This window comes from Podarcis melisellensis, assembly GCF_964234715.1.
Source record: "Podarcis melisellensis genome assembly, chromosome: 17".
NCBI classification, from domain to species: Eukaryota; Metazoa; Chordata; class Lepidosauria; order Squamata; family Lacertidae; genus Podarcis; species Podarcis melisellensis.
The window spans coordinates 19864726-19885102 of record NC_138534.1 but is presented as its reverse complement, the minus strand read 5'-3'; the positions used below and the strand labels follow the sequence as shown (position 1 = coordinate 19885102).

At 45.6% G+C, this 20377-nt stretch overlaps 1 protein-coding gene across 1 annotated transcript; it reads left to right on the top strand.

The window, feature by feature from the left end:
• The first annotated feature begins 9054 nt into the window (after window positions 1–9054).
• Window positions 9055–14422, top strand: LOC309360231 (relaxin-3-like). The gene is made up of 2 exons (XM_081894889.1): window positions 9055–9382; window positions 13019–14422. Exons 1-2 carry the CDS (start codon window positions 9142–9144, stop codon window positions 13384–13386), a joined length of 609 nt encoding a protein of 202 aa, XP_081751015.1. The 5' UTR covers window positions 9055–9141; the 3' UTR covers window positions 13387–14422.
• The last annotated feature ends 5955 nt before the right edge of the window (window positions 14423–20377 follow it).

Sequence of the window (20377 nt, the reverse complement as noted above, 5' to 3'; positions counted from 1 at the left end):
ACGGCAGGGAGAAGTTGTGTGAGCATATTTACAAGCGGTTTATTCAGCATAAAGGTAAAGGGACCCCTGACCATTAGGTCCAGTCGTGGCCGACTCTGGGGTTGCGGCGCTCATCTCTCTTTATTGGCCGAGGGAGCTGGTGTACAGCTTCCAGGTCATGTGGCCAGCATGACTAAGCCGCTTCTGGCGAACCAGAGCGGAAACACCGTGTGCCTTCCTGCCGGAGTAGTACCTATTTATCTACTTGCACTTTGACGTGCTTTCGAACTGCTAGGTTGGCAGGAGCAGGGACCGAGCAACGGGAGCTCACCCCGTTGCGGGGATTCAAACCGCCGATCTTCTGATCAGCAAGTCCTAGGCTCTGTGGTTTAACCCACAGCACCACCTGCATCCCTTATTCAGCATACATCAGGACAATAGGAAAACATGTCTGATCTCCTTCATGTCCAAAGCAAGGCAGGAAGCAATAGCTATACACAAACGGAAGTTCCCAGCAAGCTGTGCTGGAGTGTGAACAGGCATGTGACACACAAGTCATTCCTGTACTTAAGGTGGAACAGAATATTCTAACAGTGGAAGGCATTGAGGCATTGCCCATGACTCGCTTCCATAAAGCAGTGTGCTCACTGCAAGCCTGGTAGACCTTCATCTTTGATTTGGGACGGTAGCATCACATTCTCCCACACCATTTCGGAGAGGCGAGCCATTGCTGTAGCTGCCATGTCAATACTCGTGCCCAGCCAAGGCCGTCTTAAGCATATCTGGTGGCGTGGTTCAAAGATTCCTCCCCCCCCCCCCCCGTTTCCCAGAGCTGTTGACCTTTCCCCAAGCCTCTGTGGGGATCACTCTCCTCCCACGGAGGCTTGGGAGGCAAGCCGCACGCTCGCCAGCCATATGGTTGATGGGGCACAGCTGGCGGGCATGCAGGGAAAGGGGAGGCCGTCGGCAAAGCTGCACAGCTCCGCCACTCGCTGGGGCACCCCTGAGAGGCCAGTGCCCTGGCGCAAGGTGCCTGTAAGCCCAATATAAAAGATGGCTCTGTTCCCAGTTCAGCACTGATAGAAAAGTTTCTGGTTATGGTGGATCCAAGGTAGACAAAATCGTTTGGCATGGTTGTTAGTGTCTCTTACTCGGAGTGGGACTGTGTGTGGGAATGGGGAGGGGTACAAATCCCCACTGAACCACAAAGTTTGGGGCAATCGCCATCTCTCAGCCTAACCCCCAGCATAGTGTTGCTGTGAGACGAAGAGAACCTTGTATGCCACATTGAGCACCTTGGAGGAAAGACAGGATATAAATTTAATAATAAACAATCACCTTTATGCCTAGGTTCCCCAACATGGCAGGGGAACCTGCCAAAGCCTCACGCTTGTCACATGAGCATGAAATAATATGAAAAACAAACAAACATGTAAACAACTTTGATAAACTTTCCTGATGATTGATTGTCCTTTGACCCAGGAACAGCAACATACGCTGCAATCCCAACACACTTACCGGGCAGTAAGCGTCACTGAATTCAACAGGACTTACTTCTGAGTAGATAGACAAAGGGCTGAAGTGATAATCAGTCAACAGATAGGAGATGATGACGGAAGAAATCCGCTGCACTGGCCTTGCTTGTAGCCTTGGGAAATGTTCTCATCTCAAAGCTGTTTTGTGTACTCTGTGCTTTTACGAGAAAGATTAGCTTGGGTCAGTGCTATTTTTCTAGAAAAAGAGGTGTCAGAACTCACCACAAACGCCTCCCTTCTTCTCTTATAATGGCAATGGTGCCCACCTGAGAGGTGCCAGAACTGAGCTCTGGTGAGTCCAGGCCAGGGCCGTCTTAAACATATCCAGCGCCGTGGTGCAAAGCTCCCTCCAGTGCCCTCCCCATTTCCCAGAGTTTTTTTAGGGAGGACGGCACTGCCGGCGGGGCTGGAGGAGGCGGGCAGCAGCTGGAGTGTGGCTCCTCCACCAGGGAAAAGGCGGAGGCTGGATGTGGTGCCTCCTGGCTCAGCTGGCCACTTCGTGCTGCGGTGGCCACGGCAGACGGAGACTCTGGGCACAGCATGGTGCTGCTTCGGAGTGGCATGGCGGAGGTGGGCGAGGGCAGTGAGCTGATGCCGGGAGGCGCCGCGTCCAGCCTCCACCTCTTCCCTGGTGCCCTCCAGAACTTGGCGCCCCGGCGCCCCATGCCACTAGCCTCTATGGGTAAGGCGTCCCTGGTTCAGGCTGAAAAAAGCCCTGGTTAGGTTAATATGACCAGTAGTGCCTCTGGAGCATTGGCACACCACTCCATGAGCAGCAGCACTCCCCAATTCTTTCCTGCAGTTGTGGTGTGATTCTGCTGCTAAAAAGGCTAATGCATTTCAAGGTTGCATCAACAAAAGTGTAGCGTCCAGATTGCAACACGTTTTGCTATAGTATTGGTCCATCTATGGACATGATTCAGATGGGCGTCCTGCATAGAATGTGGGCTACCGTTTGTCTATCTGTTTGTGCAGCTGCCGCGTTCTTACTGTATGGCTCAAATTTTGGTTTTTCTATTAATAGTAATAGACATATTTGCACGACTTACTCTTTTGCATAGCTGTTTTGCAGCCTGCTATACCATGATAAATCGCTGGTATGAAAGAAATAAAAAACATTGTCCAGTAGCACCTTAAAGGTAAAGGGACCCCTGACCATTAGGTTCAGTCATGACCGACTCTGGGGTTGCGGCGCTCATCTCGCTTTATTGGCCAGTGTACAGCTTCCGGGTCATGTGGCCAGCATGACTAAGCCGCTTCTGGTGGACCAGAGCAGCGCACGGAAACGGCGTTTACCTTCCCGCCGGAGCGGTACCAATTTATCTACTTGCACTTTGACGTGCTTTCGAACTGCTAGGTTGGCAGGAGCTGGGACCAAGCAACCGGAGCTCACCCCATCGTGGGGATTTGAACCGCCTACCTTCTGATCGGCAAGTCCTAGCCTCTGTGGTTTAACCCACAGCGCCACCCACATCCCATCCAGTAGCACCTTAGAGACCAACTGAGTTTGTTCTTGTTATAAGCTTGACTCAATGGGTACGGTAAACCTGTTGAGGACTGTTAACGACTGCAATTAGTCCTACAGGAAAAAGCAAGGGATAGTATGCAGATGATTAGTCATTGAGTCAATCACCCATCTCCTACTACCCTCCTGAGAAAAACCCTACCCCACCTTCCCACTATATATAAGGGTCTGGTGACTTCTGTTTCAGTGTATCTGAAGAAGTGTGCATGCACACAAAAGCTTATACCAAGAACAAACTTAGTTGGTCTCTAAGGTGCTACTGGACAATTTTTTAAATTTTTAAATATATTTTGACTGCATCAGACCAACACGGCTACTTACCTGAATCTGTTATGAAAGAAGACAATGGAAGATTATTAGGAAACCGGCAGTTGTGATTTCTTATGAAAACTGAGTACATAAGGGTCTGGCTATGCATTGTTCCCCTCACATTTTTCAAATTAATTGTAGTAAAGTTTGTTATCTTTTTAATAACATGCTGTGAAATAAATACAACTGGATCACACCTGTAATATTCAAGCACAGGGTGTAGAGTAATCTCAAACAGTCAGTTCATTCTGCTGTGATTTCATTTATGTTTCCCCCTCTTACTAACATTTCGTTTGCCCGTTCAATAATGTGTAAAACAGCAGCTGGCAGTTTACAGTCACAGGCAAACAAGCCAACAAATCACTCTACAGTGGTACCTCGGGTTACAGACGCTTCAGGCTACAGACACTTCAGGTTACAGACTCCGCTCACCCAGAAATAGTACCTCGGGTTAAGAACTTAGCTTCAGGATGAGAACAGAAATCGCATGGCGGCGACATGGTGGCAGCGGGAGGCCTCATTAGCTAAAGTGGTACCTCATGTTAAGAACAGTTTCAGGTTAAGAACAGACATTCAGAACGAATTAAGTTCTTAACCCAAGGTACCAGTGTACTTAAGAGTGCAATAGGGTTGCAATCCAGTCCAGCCCTAATTGGAAATAAGTCCCATTGAATATAGCGGAATTTGTTAAGTTAAAAGCAAGCAATGGATGGGCCAGCTATCAAAAACCATCCTTTTGCCTGGTACATGCTGAAGGTCAGCTCCCCTCAGTTCATTCTGTACGATCAAATCCGGAGACAGAATGAAAAAATGGCCCTGACATCTGTACAAACAAGGCGTCAGTGTCTGAAAGAATATGATAACAAAGATAACTTTATTTTGCTGGTTTAGAGCTTGGTTACTGTTGTTGGCTGAGACTTGAGCTATAAACTTTCATTTTTGTCCTGAACTCTGTTGAATGAGGCAAGGCACTTTCTCAACTTCACTCTCCTATCTACAATATGGAAGTAATACTGACCTATTAAAATGATCCTCATCAAACTTCCCCTCTCTCAGCCATCACCTGGCAGCTGCCACTCCACCAGCTCTGCGGGAAGACCAACACCATCAGGTGCCCCCTGCCCAAGCTGTGCCTATGCCATTTAATAATTTGTGCCAATTTGCCTTTTTCCCTTTTCCCTCCCTGTCCCTTTTTCCTTTTGTGCTGTGTATTTTAGGTTGTAAACCTGCAGGCAGGGTCTTGTTTTATGTTTTCTGCTCTGGGAGGCTTTTTTTGGAAGAGCAGGATACAAGGGTGGTGCAATGCGTAGCCCTCAAGACCTTTTCTGGCACCCCTCAGCAACACTTGGTGCCTCCTGCCTGGCCGTCAAATTTTGGGCTCGCTTCCCCCACCCCTGTTGTGACAAAGCAGGGAGTGGCCTTTAGGTTTCCTGTCGAAGTACACTTGCGGCTCACTTGGTATGGAAAGTTGGGCTGCCCAGGTCTATATAAATAATAATAATAATAATAATAATAATAATAATAATAATAATAATAATAATAATAAATTTTATTTATATCCCGCCCTCCCCGGCCGAAGCTGGGCTCAGGGCGGCTAACAACACTCAAAAATAGCTCAACATTTTAAAAACATTCATTATAAAATTAATTAAAATCAAATTAATGGCAACCATCAAGCAAAATTCTGTGCAGGTTGCCAGAGGAGGGGGTCAGGCTGCGCCTTGACCAAAGGCCTGGTGGAACAGCTCTGTCTTGCAGGCCCTGCGGAAAGATGTCAGGTCCCGCAGGGCCCTAGTCTCTTGTGACAGAGCGTTCCACCAGATTGGAGCCGTGGCCGAGAAAGCCCTGGCTCTAGTTGAGGCCAGCCTAACCTCTCTGTGGCCTGGGATCTTTAGGATGTTTTTATTTGCAGACCGTAAATTTCTCTGTGGGACATACCAGGAGAGGCGGTCCCGTAGGTACGAGGATAAATAACCAATAAACAGCCAATAATAATGTGAAACACTTTATAAAAAGTTCAGAGGAGTTTATAAATGTTAGGTATTTCCACGGTGTGCTGCAGAACCCCCATTGTAGCCTCATTTCATTCCATCCGAAGGAGTGTAAATATTTCAATTTTTGACTGTGGTAAACCTGTGTGATAACTGGGAATAAGCCTGTGCTTTAAGGCTGATTCTGTGCTGTCTCTGCAAGAGCACACCATAAGCATGAAGTCATGCTTCAAGAAAGGAGATTGCGCCCTAAAATCCAACTATTCTGGACAACAGCCATACAAGAAATATGTAAAATAACTAAGCAAGTACAGTGGAACCTCGGGTTACATACGCTTCAGGTCACACACTCTGCTAACCCAGAAACTTTGCTTCAGGAAAAGAAGGCGTGGTGGCAGCAGGAGGCCCCATTAGCTAAAGTGGTGCTTCAGGTTAAGAACAGTTTCAGGTTAAGAAGTGACCTCCGGAACGAATTAAGTTCTTAACCCAAGGTACCACTGTATTATAAATCACCCCAGAACTGGCTCTACTAAACATATTCCAAGACAATAATGCCCACTCACATCACAAAGAACTCATAACCCACCTACTTTCAGCAGCCAGAAACATCATAACCAGACACTGGAGAGACCTGTCAGGAGTAAGCATGGACCAATGGTACCAAATAGTATGGGAAACAGCCCTACTAGAAAAATTAACCAAAAAACTGAAACTGACACGGGGACAAATAGAAGACGATACCTTCACCCCGGTATGGCTCCCTTTTATCACATACACAGCCCAACAAGACAATGACAATACAGTGGTGCCCCTAACAAGCACGTGATACATGACCTTGTGAACACTTTTGATACGAGGGTCATGTCGCCTTTCAGGGAGGTGCTGAAAAGGCGGATGAAGCAGCAGACCATGGACAGGTTCTTCAGCAAGAAGCAAAGAGTGGAAGAGGAACCTTCTTCGAGTGGTCCCCCAGAGTCTTAGAAAATGTACGGTACACTTTGTTGAATTTTAAATGTTTTTCTGTCATGTTTAGAAACTTAATTTATTGTTCCTTCAATTTTTGAACTGCTCTTTACAGCATGTGTGACTTTAAAGAGCAGTTAATAAACTCTTGCTGTACCAAATTTGGCTTTGTTTGGACTTTTTTTGACCATAGGAATGCATTAATTGAATTTCAATGTATTCCTATGGGATTTCGTGCTTCGCAAGACGAAAAATTCGCTTGATGAAAAAACTTGCAGAACGAATTAATTTCGTCTTGCGAGGCACCACTGTAATCTACCAACAGCATACAAATCAATATGGCTAACCTGATTCAAAAGCACCCACCCCACTTAAAGATGAAAACAAAGTTCAACACAGCCAATCACAAACAAGCAACCGCACCCTAGGCCAACCCCAATTTCTCTCACCACAAAGGAACACAAGCGAATAGGAAAGAGAACCTGCACAAACGATGCTGACACAAAAATCCAGACATACATTAAGCAAAATAGAAATATCGCCTCCCAGCCCCCACCCACCTCTTCTCCCCTTTTTTCTTCCTAATGTAACCCTAATGTCCCAACAAATGAAACTGACCTATGGAAAATGTAACTTGAAAAAAGAGACATTGCGCATACCTTTGTAAACCAAGAAAACTTTAATAAAATATTGTTTAAAAGAAAAGAAAGGACATTCTGACTAAACATCAGGAAGAACTTTCTGACCTTGCCATTCGACTGTGGAACGGATGCCCTCAGAAGGTGGTGGACTCTCCCTCCTTGGAGAATTTTAAGCCAAGACTGGATGGCCGTCTGTCATCAGAGGCGGTTTTTAGGGTAGCGCCACCACAATGCCGAAGAACTGAGTGCGAGAGCCGCCGAATTTTAGCGTTCCACAGGGCACCACTGAAATCCGAGAGCCCAAAGTCTGCCACTGCTGTCCTGGATGTTTTAGTTGAAGAGACCTGTGGCGTGCCTCTACGATTGTCGTCAGGGGTGCCAACTTGAATAAAATGGGGGGGGGGAGAGAAGGTAAGCTCCGCCCTGCAAAATCGATCACAATATGTGGAACGCAAACACCGTTTGAATGAACCCATGAACATTTTTTGCAGGGGGGCAGCTCCCTCAAATATTTTATGGAGGGGGCAAAGGGACCTCAGCTCCTAGGAGTTGGCGCCTGATTCTCATTGTAGCTCAAAAAAAAAAGAGCAATGCTTGACATATACCCTGGGACAGCTCAGCTGGTAGAACATGAGGCCCTTAATCTCTTTTTTAAAATAATGAATTCTATTAAATCTTCCAAATTATTACATAACTCCAGTCATCTATATCGTTTGGGGTTTTTTGTTCCACACTTTCTTGACTTCCATTCCCTCCTTCCCTGATGTTGTCCCCCCCCCCATTCCCTCTTAAGGGCTGCATTAAAACACACCTACATTTATTTTCTAAGCCCTCCAAATCCATTCTCTACATTCTCAAATCCTGCATGTGATTTTGCATAAGAATGGTAATTTGATAGGTAGTATGCCAATGGTTTCTATGAAACTACGACACTCCTAAGGTCAGGGTTGTGGATTCGAGTCCCATTTTGGGCAAAAGATTCCTGCATGGCAGGGGGTTGGACTAGATGACCCTTGTGATCCCTTCCCAACTTTACAAGTCTATGATTCTTGGGGCTCGAGGAGGAGGAGAACTTTGAAGAGTTCCTTGCCAAAGACTGGGCTGGTTTAGATGAAGATGAAGATGCTCATGTGCGGGAAAACAATTGGAATGATGACAACGTGGAAGATGATTTCTTCAATCAGCTAAGAGATGAATTAGAAAAAAACCCATGGCTACAAGATGGAAACCTTACAGCTTTCAGAGATGCTGTGGACTGAAATGGGACTGTATCATAGGTGCCAAATCCCCAGGCCCTGGGTGCCTGAGCACCTACAAAATTCCCCATGAAGGGGCAGAGCACCCACCAATTTCGCTGTCAACTCCCCTCGGCCCTGGGTGCCTGAGCACCTACAAAATTTCTCATGAAGAGACAGGGCACCCACAAATTTCAGTGCCAACTCCCTTGGGACCTGCATGCCTGAGCACCAACAAAATTCCTCATGAAGGGGCAGAGCACCCACAAATTTCGAGGCCAACTCCCCTGGGCCCTGGGTGCCTGAGCACCAACAAAATTCCCCATGAAGGGGCAAAGCACCCACAAATTTCGAGGCCAACTCCCCTGGGCCCTGGGTGCCTGAGCACCAACAGAATTCCCCATGCAGGGGCAGAGCACCCACAAATTTCGGTGCCATGGCCATGCACGCTCTCCTGGCACTCCTGGGATGAACGGACCTCCGGAACGAATTAAGTTCTTAACCAGAGGTACCACTGTATATTGAACAGAAAAATGTTACAGAATGCTAGCTGGAAGCAGAAATACTAGATTGTCCATTATCTAACCCCCCCCCCCCATTGTTTCGTGTCCGGATGTTCACTTTTTGAAATATGGGAACCCTAAAAAAGAAAAGAAAAAGAAGACGTTTCCTTCCTAATGCCCAGTGGCCATCTGGCAGGGGCTTCACTCTAGGAAATTGATAAAGGGAGGTGGGCGAGGAAGCAGAGGACGGAAATGAGAAGTGCTGAAAGTCGTGTGCGTGTGGATGAGTCAGAGGCGGAGGGTCTCCTCTCGCTCTATAAAGCGCGCCTGGCGAAGGTTGCGGCTCAGCGCTCCAGCCGTCAGTCCTCTTCGCGCTCGACGGCGCGTCTCTGCAGGACTCCGAGCCGACAGAAGGGCGGGACGAGGCGGCGGCAAAGGCAGGCGAGGGCGCGCGTTCGCCATGAGGCTCCGCGGGCTGCTGCCCGTCGTGCTGCTGCTGCTGCTGACGACCGAGCTGACCTTCCGGAGCTCCCAGGCGGCCGGAGCCTCGGCATTCCCCCAAGACGGCGAGTACGCCGTGAGGCTGTGCGGGCGAGATTTCATCCGCGCCGTCATCTTCACCTGCGGAGGGTCGCGCTGGAGAAGGGTGGCCGAGCGGACCACGGAGCAGGCACCACTCGACGCAGCCAGGGCGCGCGCTGGTAAGACGCTCGCGAGGCGCCGTCGGGGGAAACGGGGGTCGCGGGGGGTCGGGGGCGTCGCTCGTCTTCCACAGTGGGCGGTCATTATTGTTAATAATAAAAATAATAATAATAAATTAGACTAAACGTTGTGGCTCTTCCCGCTGAAACTTGGTGCCAAACGAACATCTCCAATATCCAACCGCGTCTTCGAGAGACCAGGAAAAGTACAGATCCCCGGGGAAGAGGGGGAGTTTTCTCTGTTCGCCTCACGCGCAAACTTACAAGATGCTCGCTTCTAAAGCAGGATTTAGGTCGCGACCCTGTAGAGTAGACATGTCTGGGGATAGGTCCCCCCCTCCATGGAGCTCGAGAGAACCATTTGGAGACTCGTGCGTAAAGACGCACTGCCAAGTCCGTTCTCCCGAGCTGGATGTAGAACAGCACCCACGAGGGTCATCTAGTCCGACCCCTGCCCCTGCACTGAAGGAATCTTTTGCTCCGCAGTGGGGCTCGAACCCACGACCCTGAGGCGAGGAGGCTGCTGCTCGACGCGAGCTATCCATAGGGCCGCTTCTCAACACAAAACGCATCACCAAAGATCGAAACATCAAGAGCGCCCCGCCACTTTGCTTTCCCTACCCTGTATACAGTGGTACCTCGGGTTACATATGCTTCAGGTTACATACGCTTCAGGTTACAGACTCCACTAACCCAGAAATATTACTTCAGGTTAAGAAGTTTGCTTCAGGATGAGAACAGAAATTGTGCTCTGGCGGCGCAGCAGCAGCAGGAGGCCCCATTAGCTAAAGTGGTGCTTCAGGACCTCCGGAACGAATTAAGTACTTAACCTGAGGTACCACTGTAAAAGCGATGATGGTAATTTTATTATTTCTGTGCCAACCATCGGACTGGGATGGCCCAGGAAAATATCCGTATAAAAACCACAATGAAACCTCAAACATCATAAACTTCGCTATACAGGGCTGCCTTTTAAAAAGTCGTGCAGTTGTTTCTCTCTTTGACATCTGATGAGAGGGCATAGCTGTCAACTTTTCCCTTTTCTTGCGAGGAATCCTATTCGGAATAAGGGAATTTCCCTTAAAAAAAGGGAAACGTTGACAGCTATGTGAGAGGGCATTTCCCAGGCAGGTTCCACAGCACCTCTCAGTATACAGTCTTTACCTCGTTGTTTCTGAGTCGCTAAAGCTTTAGCTCCCCCAAACTGTAAATTGCTTCTGTTGTATTTGTTTGAAAGTGGATCTAGGGAGCATCAATCTCACCTGAAGCCCCTGCATCATGGCAAAAACTGGAAACACAGAGTGGTAGGCAGCTCAGCTGATCTTGTGAATAAGGCGTGACATGTTAAAGGTAAAAGGACCCCTGACCATTAGGTCCAGTCGTGGCCGACTCTGGGGTTGCGGCGCTCATCTCGCTTTATTGGCTGAGGGAGCCAGCGTACAGCTTCTGGGTCATGTGGCCAGCATGACTAAGCCGCTTCTGGCGAACCAGAGCAGCACACGGAAACGCCGTTTACCTTCCCACCGGAGTGGTACCTCTTTATCTACTTGCACTTTGACGTGCTTTCGAACTGCTAGGTTGGCAGGAGCAGGGACCGAGCAACAGGAGCTCACCCCGTTGCAGGGATTCGAACTGCGGACCTTCTGATCGGCAAGTTCTAGGCTCTGTGGTTTAACCCACAGCGCCACCCGTGTCCCGCGTGACATGTTAATTTCCCCCTAAACTTCAAGGAGGCAGATGCAAAAAAGTGATATCCATTTTTAGGCTGCCATTGTGCCTTGCTCTAGTTTAACCTCAGATTAGTCTTCGAAACACTAGCAAGTGTGAATACATACAAAAGCAACTTCTCATTTAAAATAAATGGGGGGGGGGGAGGCAAATGAAATATGTATAATCCAGCCAAAATTAAGTTTTTCAAATGTCTTGCTGATTTCAGTGGTGCTTGTGCATTCTCTTTGTTTGATTTGAAGGAGACTTAAGACTTGTGGGATTTGCATACCCCCCCAACTTGTTTGAATTGCAAATACTCTCTCTCTATGTATGTGTGTGTGTGTGTGCTTGCACCAGACATAACCTATTGACTGCCTGCTGCTCACAGCTTCTCTGATTGACATGCTCAACTGGTTAACTAATTCATAAAGAAATGTCCTAGGCGAGTGCTTGCAGATTATTTTAATACAATATAAAGTGGTAAATGAAAGTATATAGCAGTTCTACTATAAAGCCCCAGCATATGCTATAAATCTTGATTTAGACACTTGGTTTAGACCAGAAGCAATTTGATCAATAAAAGGAACTTAGCATGGGGATTTGCCCCAGTTTGAAGATGAGCACCAAGGAAGGTAATAACAGCTGTTTTAATTAGGACTTCCAATATTCATGTGCCTTTAAATTTCAACTATCCTTTTGAGGAAAAGACTGTAAACTCAAACATCTAAATCGAGGACTTATAAAAAACATTCTACCACATATACTGGCACAATCTCATTTTATATAGCTGTTGCATCTGCAAATGTACATTTTTCTGTTGCACATATCGGAAATGCCATATCAAAATTCAGTTGAAGCATGAATGAGTTACAGAAATTGGGGGGGTTAGAGTTCAAAACTCAGCCGCATCCAACAGCTATCTCTTAGATAAATTCCAAGTTTTAAAATGATGTATTGGGAATTTCCAGTAGTGATGTTTGGCAAAACAGGTGTTCTTTTTTTAAAAGCAAAATACGTTGGATATTCTGCATGATTACCTAGTAAATAGACCTATTGAATTAAATATGGCAATAATAACTCAACCTGTATTATAGAATCAGTGAGCTTTTCGGAAACGTGGTGTGAAAAATCATAAGTGGTCTAAAATGGGGAAGGGTCAGTGCCCTATCTCTAAATCACAACCTTACTACATGCTCAGTATTTCAAGCTGAAGACACTTTAACTATAAGAAAATGATGTGGTTGTGTCTTTTGACGGGGATAATTATACTTTCCTGTTTCCTGTAATATATTTCTATTCTTCAGATCCCTACCTCTTTATAGGAATCACATTTTGAGTCCCAGATTCTAGCAGCGTACTTAGAACATTTGCTCAGCAATTTCTTTTTGTCCTTGAAATGTTTATAGGTAAAAAAACAATTGTTGAATAATAAATCATTGGTATGTTTTGGACTTGTTAAAATAAGATGTATTGTTTAGCCAGGGTTGCCATACACCCAGAATTTCCCATACATAGCCCACAATCAGCCATCGGAAGCAGTGTCCGGGCTGAAATGTCTGGGAAAATTTGGACATACAGCAACCCATGTCAACATTGTCTGGTTTTGCTGTTTTTCCTTCAAAATAGCTCAAAAACTTCATATTTTTTTGAGATTTTGCAAAAGGAAAAAACCTCAACAATTTTGGGTAAAACCAAAAAAACTCAACAACAATATGGCAGCCCTAGTTTAGTTAGCAAAATTTGCATATCACTACTTATTCTTGCAAGCTGCTCCTGAAATATTTTGGTGAACCAGTGGGGTAAAATGTGTATAGGTAAATGAATGAATAATACTCACAATATCACTAACAAATTTCTTCCAGAAAACTCAGTAGACATTTTACAAAGGGTCGCCTTTTGATAGTTTCCTTTGTTTTACCTTAACAGAGTTTCTTCAAACTAGCACGGAGAAAGGACTGGATAATATTAACTTGCAGTCTGTCTTGGATCCTGAACTGGAGCAACTGCAAAGCATCAGTCAACAAGCTGGAAAGCCGTCGCTGAAAGACTTTTTAAATTTATATGATTATTTTAATGAATATGTTCCTACTTCCAGTGAATACAATGAATACATCCGTCAACTGGGAGATGCAGCCCACGAGAGGAGAAGCGAAACTGGGTTTGCCAATTCCATCAGTTCATATAACTTTCCTTTGGTCAAACAGCCTAGAATAAAGCGTGCAACCCCTATGGGGATTGCCGGACTGTGCTGTAATTGGGGATGTACCAGAACTGAGATTAGTATATTGTGTTAAAAATACCTTTATATTTGCACATCCAATTTTTCAGGAACACCCAAAATTCAGTGTTGTTTGTGGTGCTTTTTAATTGAATACTGCCTGTATGGAAAAAAAGATTGCTGATTTGTAATCTATTTTGTCTCCAAATTATTGATGGTGTCCTGGTTTCCTGTAAAAAATGCAAACCACATGAATTGCCATTATAATTATGTTTTGCACTAAATGTATTTGCATTTTGTTATGTGTTCATTTTCCTACTCCAATTCGTCTAAAATTATGCTGATTTCTGTGCCACATTTGCCACACTGAAGAGAGAAACCCAACCTTTAATTAAAGTGTTATATAGTCTACATTAAATGTGCATGTGTGAAATTGGAAGCTAATGGATATAACTCAGCCAGGGATATATTTTCCTATGTGTTCCCAATGTGCCGAAGTTCCATAAACACAAAGCTAAATACAAACAATAAAATGCAGTTATCCTAGATTACCTGGGGCAAGAGTTGTATTGGTTACACATTGCACATAAAAGTGAAGAGGCTCATTCAAATACATAGAGAAACCCAGGCAGGAATTCATCGGCTCAGGGATGGCCACATCAGAATTTCCCTTTAAAACTTTCAATGTACTAAACCGCGGTTTGCAGTTTTTCTGCTAGCATGCCTAGCTGTGGCCAGAGATAAGGTACCCAGGAGCTCTCCAGGACTCTTCATCACAGGTGCACGAGAACACATAAACTGCCCCTGATTTTTTTAGAGGCCACCATTTTCTTTCCAGAACCCGAGACCTGGTTTTCTACCAACCAGGGAGCACCTCTGTCTTGCTTGGATCAGATCTCAGTTGGTTCGCTCACATTAAGCCTCTAGACACTTGCTGAGGGGTTTTCACTGCCTCTTTCTTAAATGCAACTAATCATAACAACATCAAAGCTGTTGAATATATTTCAACATAAGATTAGTTAGACCTGTTGGGTTAAACCAACTGTTAGCTTAGCCTTCTGTTTCCAAATCAATAAATGTTGGGCATGTTAATGTGTTTGGAAACAGGAGTCCCACTTTTATGTGCCTGTGTAGATGGCTGTCTGTCTGTCTGTCTGTCTGTCTGTCTGTCTGTCTGTCTGTCTGTCTGTCTGTCTGTTTGTTTGTGTTTTGCAAAATACTGCAAGGATTCACCTACAAACAATACAGTTGTATGTCTTTGCAGACTCAGGTGGCAACTTGAGTCCTTTAAATATTACAGGACAAGCAACTATAATATATTGCACATACAAAACTAGTTCTAACGCAGATGCCTGTAGTACAAATTCTATATGCTGTCAAAATGCCGTATTTTGCGTTTTACGATTCTTGTTTTATTAAGCACTGCTCCATTTTAGCAGAAACTATTCAATACCATTTTTGGAAGTGTCACTCCTAATAATACATAGTATCGCTGCCAAACTAACCCTGGTAGGAGTAGTTAAGGAAGGATAGTTCTAATGTTAATACTAGTAAATTGCTGAGAAGACGACTCTGGAAACCAGACCACAAGGCAGGGTGTTGGAGGTTTTAAAAAACCAGTGACTCTGCTATTAATTTGTGGACTAAATTATCCCTGATAACCAATTTATCTGGTAAAGCAGGAAAAAGTGTTTGACAATAAATGCTGCAAGTCTACTAAAGAAAGCCTTTTTTTTTTACTAGCAGAGAGTGTGTGTGGTGTCTTTGACCACATAGCAGGCACCGTCATTTGCACGGTAGTCTTCCATTTCTGCCCCGCACCTTTCGAGATGAATTGACGGAGGCCCATTTTCAGATGGGGCTAAAACAAACATAGGAGAGGAGGGATGTTCATATAGTTAAAATGGTTGCACATTTTATAGAACAGCGTCAAACTAGAATGACAGGATTTGCATTTTCAGGTGTGAAATATTACAGCGATAAACATTCACCTTCTTAAATACAAAGGAAGAAACAATGAACTTGTGAAGAATATTTTGGGATATCCACATGATCTCTACCTCCTCACTCATATGCATGATACACACTGAAATAATGTCACCCAGCCGTCGTGCAGTTGAAGGAGCGGTGAAGGAGGTACATTGGCACGCAAAGTCAGCCTCCAGGTGTGGAATCTGTAAAGGTAAAGGGATCCCTGACCATTAGGTCCAGTTGTGACCGACTCCGGGGTTGCGGCGCTCATCTCGCTTTATTGGCCGAGGAAGCCGGCGTACAGCTTCCGGGTCATGTGGCCAGCATGACTAAGCCGCTTCTGGCAAACCAGAGCAGCGCCGGAGTGGTACCTATTTATCTACTTGCACTTTGATGTGCTTTCGAACTGCTAGGTTGGCAGGAGCAGGGACTGAGCAATGGGAGCTCACCCCGTCGCGGGGATTCGAACCGCCAACCTTCTGATCGGCAAGTCCTAGGCTCTGTGGTTTAACCCACAGCACCACCCGCATCCCTGTGTATATATATAGCTCACAATAAATATACTGCACTGAAGAACCTGGAACTCTGAGCATTTCTGCTAAAGCACCGTGAAGAATTCGTGACACTAGCACCTCTGACAGGTGCTGGAGATGCGCAGGCACCCAGTCCCCGCTCCGCCTCACTTACCTCCCCACACTCCCCTCCCCAGACTCTCCTTAGACTCTCCGCCAGGTGCCCTCGAGAGTGTAGCACCCTGGCACCATGCACCACTGGGTAGAGACGGCCCTGTTTTAAAGCATCTGAATGGCTAAGCCCAAAACTCTCTTTCTCAGAACAGCTCTGATCCCAAATCTGTGTGGATATGTAGCCATTGTATCATTGTCTTCCGCGCCAATAACAATCCAGGTTGTCAAGCCGGGGCTCACATGCCATTCACCTTTACCTACTTGGGTGTCAAGGAATGATCCAGGATCAGCTTTGGCCACTAAGCGAACAGGCAGTTGCAGGGCAGCTACCAGAGCTGGTAAATGTACAGCTGGGCAAAAATGATCTGGAAAATAGAGAAGGCCTCAACCTCAGCCTCACAGCCAGGTTGCACAATGACCAGCTGCTGTCCCACTCAAGCTCAGTCACTCTGCTCATCAACAGTGGCCCTTTGAGCTCCTGCTTTCTTAGCCAACAAATGCACACCTTCGCCTCCACCTGCCCAAACTTCACATGATGTCCATGTACTCTGGCTTCTACCTACTTTTTGCCTTATGATCCTCTCCCTCACTGCTTTCTCATTATCATAACATGGGAGATCTTAATGTACAGGAACAGGTGCCTTTGATTTTCAGAATATTTCAGCCCCCACATGCACAAGTACAGGACATCTTTGCTTTCCCTTGAAGGCCTTGTCTTCTTTTTCCAGATCACAAAGTGTTGCACCTTATTTAAAGGCCAGGCAGGTGGAGGCTGAGCTCAGTGTTTGCTGGCTAGGAGAGAGACACCTGGGAGCTCAAAGGCAAACTGAGGGAGAGCAGAGTCAGTGACTGAGTGGAAATGGGCAAGATGAGCTTGGACCACCTCTTGCTATTCCTGTTAGTTACACTGCCAATCGAAGTGCTGCCCCAACGCATAAGAAGACATTGTGCCCGCCATTACTTCAAGGCAGTTGAGTATATCTGTGAAACTTACGATCACGCAAGCTCCCTGCTGGACGATCTACGCTATTCCGGTCCCCCACGCGTTGGTAAGTGATTCAGCCAAAGTTGAGCTACCAGCCAGTCCTTCACCATGTAGCTTGCTGCTCTTTTGTATTCCTGTTCAAGAGAAGTAAGGTGGCTTCTACAGTATAAGGGAGCGCATGGGATTTTCCATATTTCGGGTCAAAGCTCCAGTTTTTAGTTATAATCTGTATAAGTGGGTACAGGAAGAAAAGAAATGGATTAGAAAGCAGTTCGGTTTAATGCACAGTCTGCAGATGGATGTTTTGTTTTGTTTTTAACCCAGTGGCGTAGCGTGGGTTGTCAGCACCCGGGGCAAGGGAAGAAATTTGTGCCCCCTAACCCATGGATTTGCGCCCCCTAACCCTAACCCCAAGATGTTGCGCCTGGTGCAGCCGGGCCCCCCCTGCACCCCCCACGCTACGCCACTGTTTTAACCCAAGTGAAATGATCCATGGTCGGCTTTTGGAGAGAAAATGTTTCTTTTTTCTGCTGCAGTTGACATTGGATTTTGGCTTTTTACGACTCAAAAGACAATATTTGATTCCATTCAGAATTCATCAAGGATATCTAGTCTGACATAGCAGTAGTAGCCTGTGATTGATGCAGCCCAGAACTGCATTGGCTTTTTTAGCTGCCGTGTCACACTGTTGGCTCATGTCAAGTTTGTGGTCAACCAAGACTCCTAGATCCTTTTCACATGTACTGCTCTCAAGCCAGGTGTCACCCATCTTGTATTTGTGCCTCTCATTTTTTCTGCCCAAGTGCAATACTTTACATTTCTCCCTGTTAAAATTCATCTTGTTTGTTTTGGCCCAGTTCTCTAATCTGTCAAGGTGGTTTTGAAGTGTGATCCTGTCCTCTGGGGTGTTAGCCACCCCTCCCAGTTTGGTGTCATCTGCAAATTTGATCAGGATGCCCTTGAGTCCATCATCCAAGTCGTTGATAAAGATGTTGAATAAGACCGGGCCCAAGACAGAACCCTGTGGCACCCCACTACTCACTCTTCTCCAGGATGAAGAGGAACCATTGATGAGCACCCTTTGGGTTCGGTCAGTCAGCCAGTTACAAATCCACTGAGTGGTAGCATAGTCAAGACCGCATTTTACCAGCTTCTTTACAATAATATCATGGGCCACCTTGTCAAATGCCTTGCTGAAATCAAGGTAGGCTACATCCACTGCATTCCCTTCATCTACCAGGCTTGTAATGCTGTCAAAAAATGAGATCAGGTTAGTCTGACATGACTTATTTTTCAGAAATCCATGCTGCCTATTGGTGATCACAGCATTCCTTTCTAGGTGCTCACAGACTGTTTGCTTAATGATCTGCTCCAGAATCTTCCCTGGTATTGATGTCAGACTGACTGGGCGGTAATTATTTGGGTCCTCTCTTTTCCCCTTTTTGAAAATAGGGACAACATTTGCCCTCCTCCAGTCTGCCGGGACTTCACCTGTTCTCCAGGAATTCTCAAAGATGACTGCCAGTGGTTCTGAGATCACATCTGCCAGTTCTTTTAATACTCTTGGATGCAGTTCATCTGGCCCTGGAGACTTGAATACATCTAAACTAGCCAAGTATTCTTGTACTATCTCCTTAGTTATTCTGGGCTGTGTTTCCTCTGCTGAATCATTTGCTCCAAATTCTTCAGGTCGGGCATTGTTTTCTTTATTGGAGAAGACTGAGGCAAAGAAGGCATTGAGGAGTTCAGCCCTTTCTGTGTCCCCTGTTTGCATTTCACCATCTTCTCCTCTGAGTGATCCCACTGTTTCTTTGTTCTTCCTTTTGCTACGAACATACCCATAAAAGCCTTTTTTGTTGCTTTTAACCTCTCTAGCAAGCCTGAGTTCATTCTGTGCTTTAGCTTTTCTGACTTTGTGTCTACACGTGCTGGCTATTTGTTTGAATTCCTCTTTGGTGGTTTCCCCCCTTTTCCATTTTTTGTACACATCCTTTTTTAATCTTAACTCAGTTAAACTTCTTTAGATAGCCACCCTGGCTTCTTTAGGCACCTTCCATGTTTCCGTCTCATTGGTATTGCCTGAAGTTGTGCTTTTACTATCTCCCTCTTAACAAACTCCCAGCCATCATGAACTCCCTTTCCTTTTAGTATTACTGTCCATGGGATCTCACCCAGCACTTCCCTAAGTTTTATGAAGTCGGCTTTCTTAAAGTCAAGAAATTGAGTCCTAGTATGCTTGGCTGCTCCTTTCCGCTGTATAGTAAACTTCAGAAGAGCATGATCACTCGCGCCTAATGATCCTTCCACTTCTACCTCATTAACCAGGCCATCAACATTGGTTAGGACCAGATCTAAAATGGCTGTTCCTCTTGTTGCTTCTCCCACTTTCTGGACAATGAAGTTGTCTGCAAGGCCAGTGAGGAATCTGTTTGACCTTATGCTCTTGGCTGAGTTTGACATCCAACAAATATCCGGGTAATTAAAGTCCCCCATTACTACTATCTCCCTTCCTTTTGCATGCTTGGCCATCTGTTCCAGGAAGGCATCATCACCGTTTGGCTTGGGGATCTATAGTAAACTCCCACAATGAGGTCCCTGTTATTCTTCTCTCCCTTAATTTTGACCTAAATGCTCTCACTTTGGCTTTGAGGTTCTAAATCTTGGATCTCTACACAGGTATACACATCCCTGACATATAACGCCACTCCTCCTTTCTTGTCTGGTCTGTTTCTCTGAAATAGATTGTATCCCTCCATTATTACATTCCAATCGTGGGACTTATCCCACCAGGTTTCAGTGATGCCTATTATGTCATATTTAGTTTGCTGTACCAAGAGCTCAAGCTCATCTTGTTTATTTCCCATGCTTTGCGCATTAGTGTACAGACATTGAAGTCCATTAATCATTCCCCCGTGTCTCTTATTTAAGGATTTTTTCCTCCCACCACTAGGTCTGCATGCTGTTTGCTCCATTTGGTCTATGACATTTGGATGATCATCTTCATCAATTGATAGACTCCTACCTTCAGGAGCACTGTCTCCCTCCCCCCCTTTTCCAGGGAGTCTTCTCTTCTCATGAGGTAGCGAAAGTATTGGAGCCTCAGCTTCAGGATCTGTCCTTCCAGTGAGCCCTCAGGGCTGATTTCCTTCAGAATGGATAGGTTTGATCTTCTTGCAGTCCGTGAGACTCTCAAGAGTCTCCTCCAGCACCATAATTCAAAAGCATCAGTTCTTTGGCAATCAGCCTTCTTTATGGTCCAGCTCTCACTTCCATACATAACTACTGAGAAATCCATAGCTTTAACTATACGGACCTTGGTTGGCATCACCTTGCCAACAAAAGTCTGTTTGTTAATACTAAGAGTCATCTTTCAGTATTGTAGTTCTGTTGAAATGGAAGTATGGAAATCTTTCTAGACTCTTTCG

Bases quoted from the DNA above. Each gene is read 5' to 3' on its own strand.
- LOC309360231 (XM_081894889.1), top strand. From the start codon at position 9,142: ATGAGGCTCCGCGGGCTGCTGCCCGTCGTGCTGCTGCTGCTGCTGACG. The intron at 9,383-13,018 runs GTAAGACGCTCG...TTACCTTAACAG, and splicing joins CGCAGCCAGGGCGCGCGCTG to AGTTTCTTCAAACTAGCACG.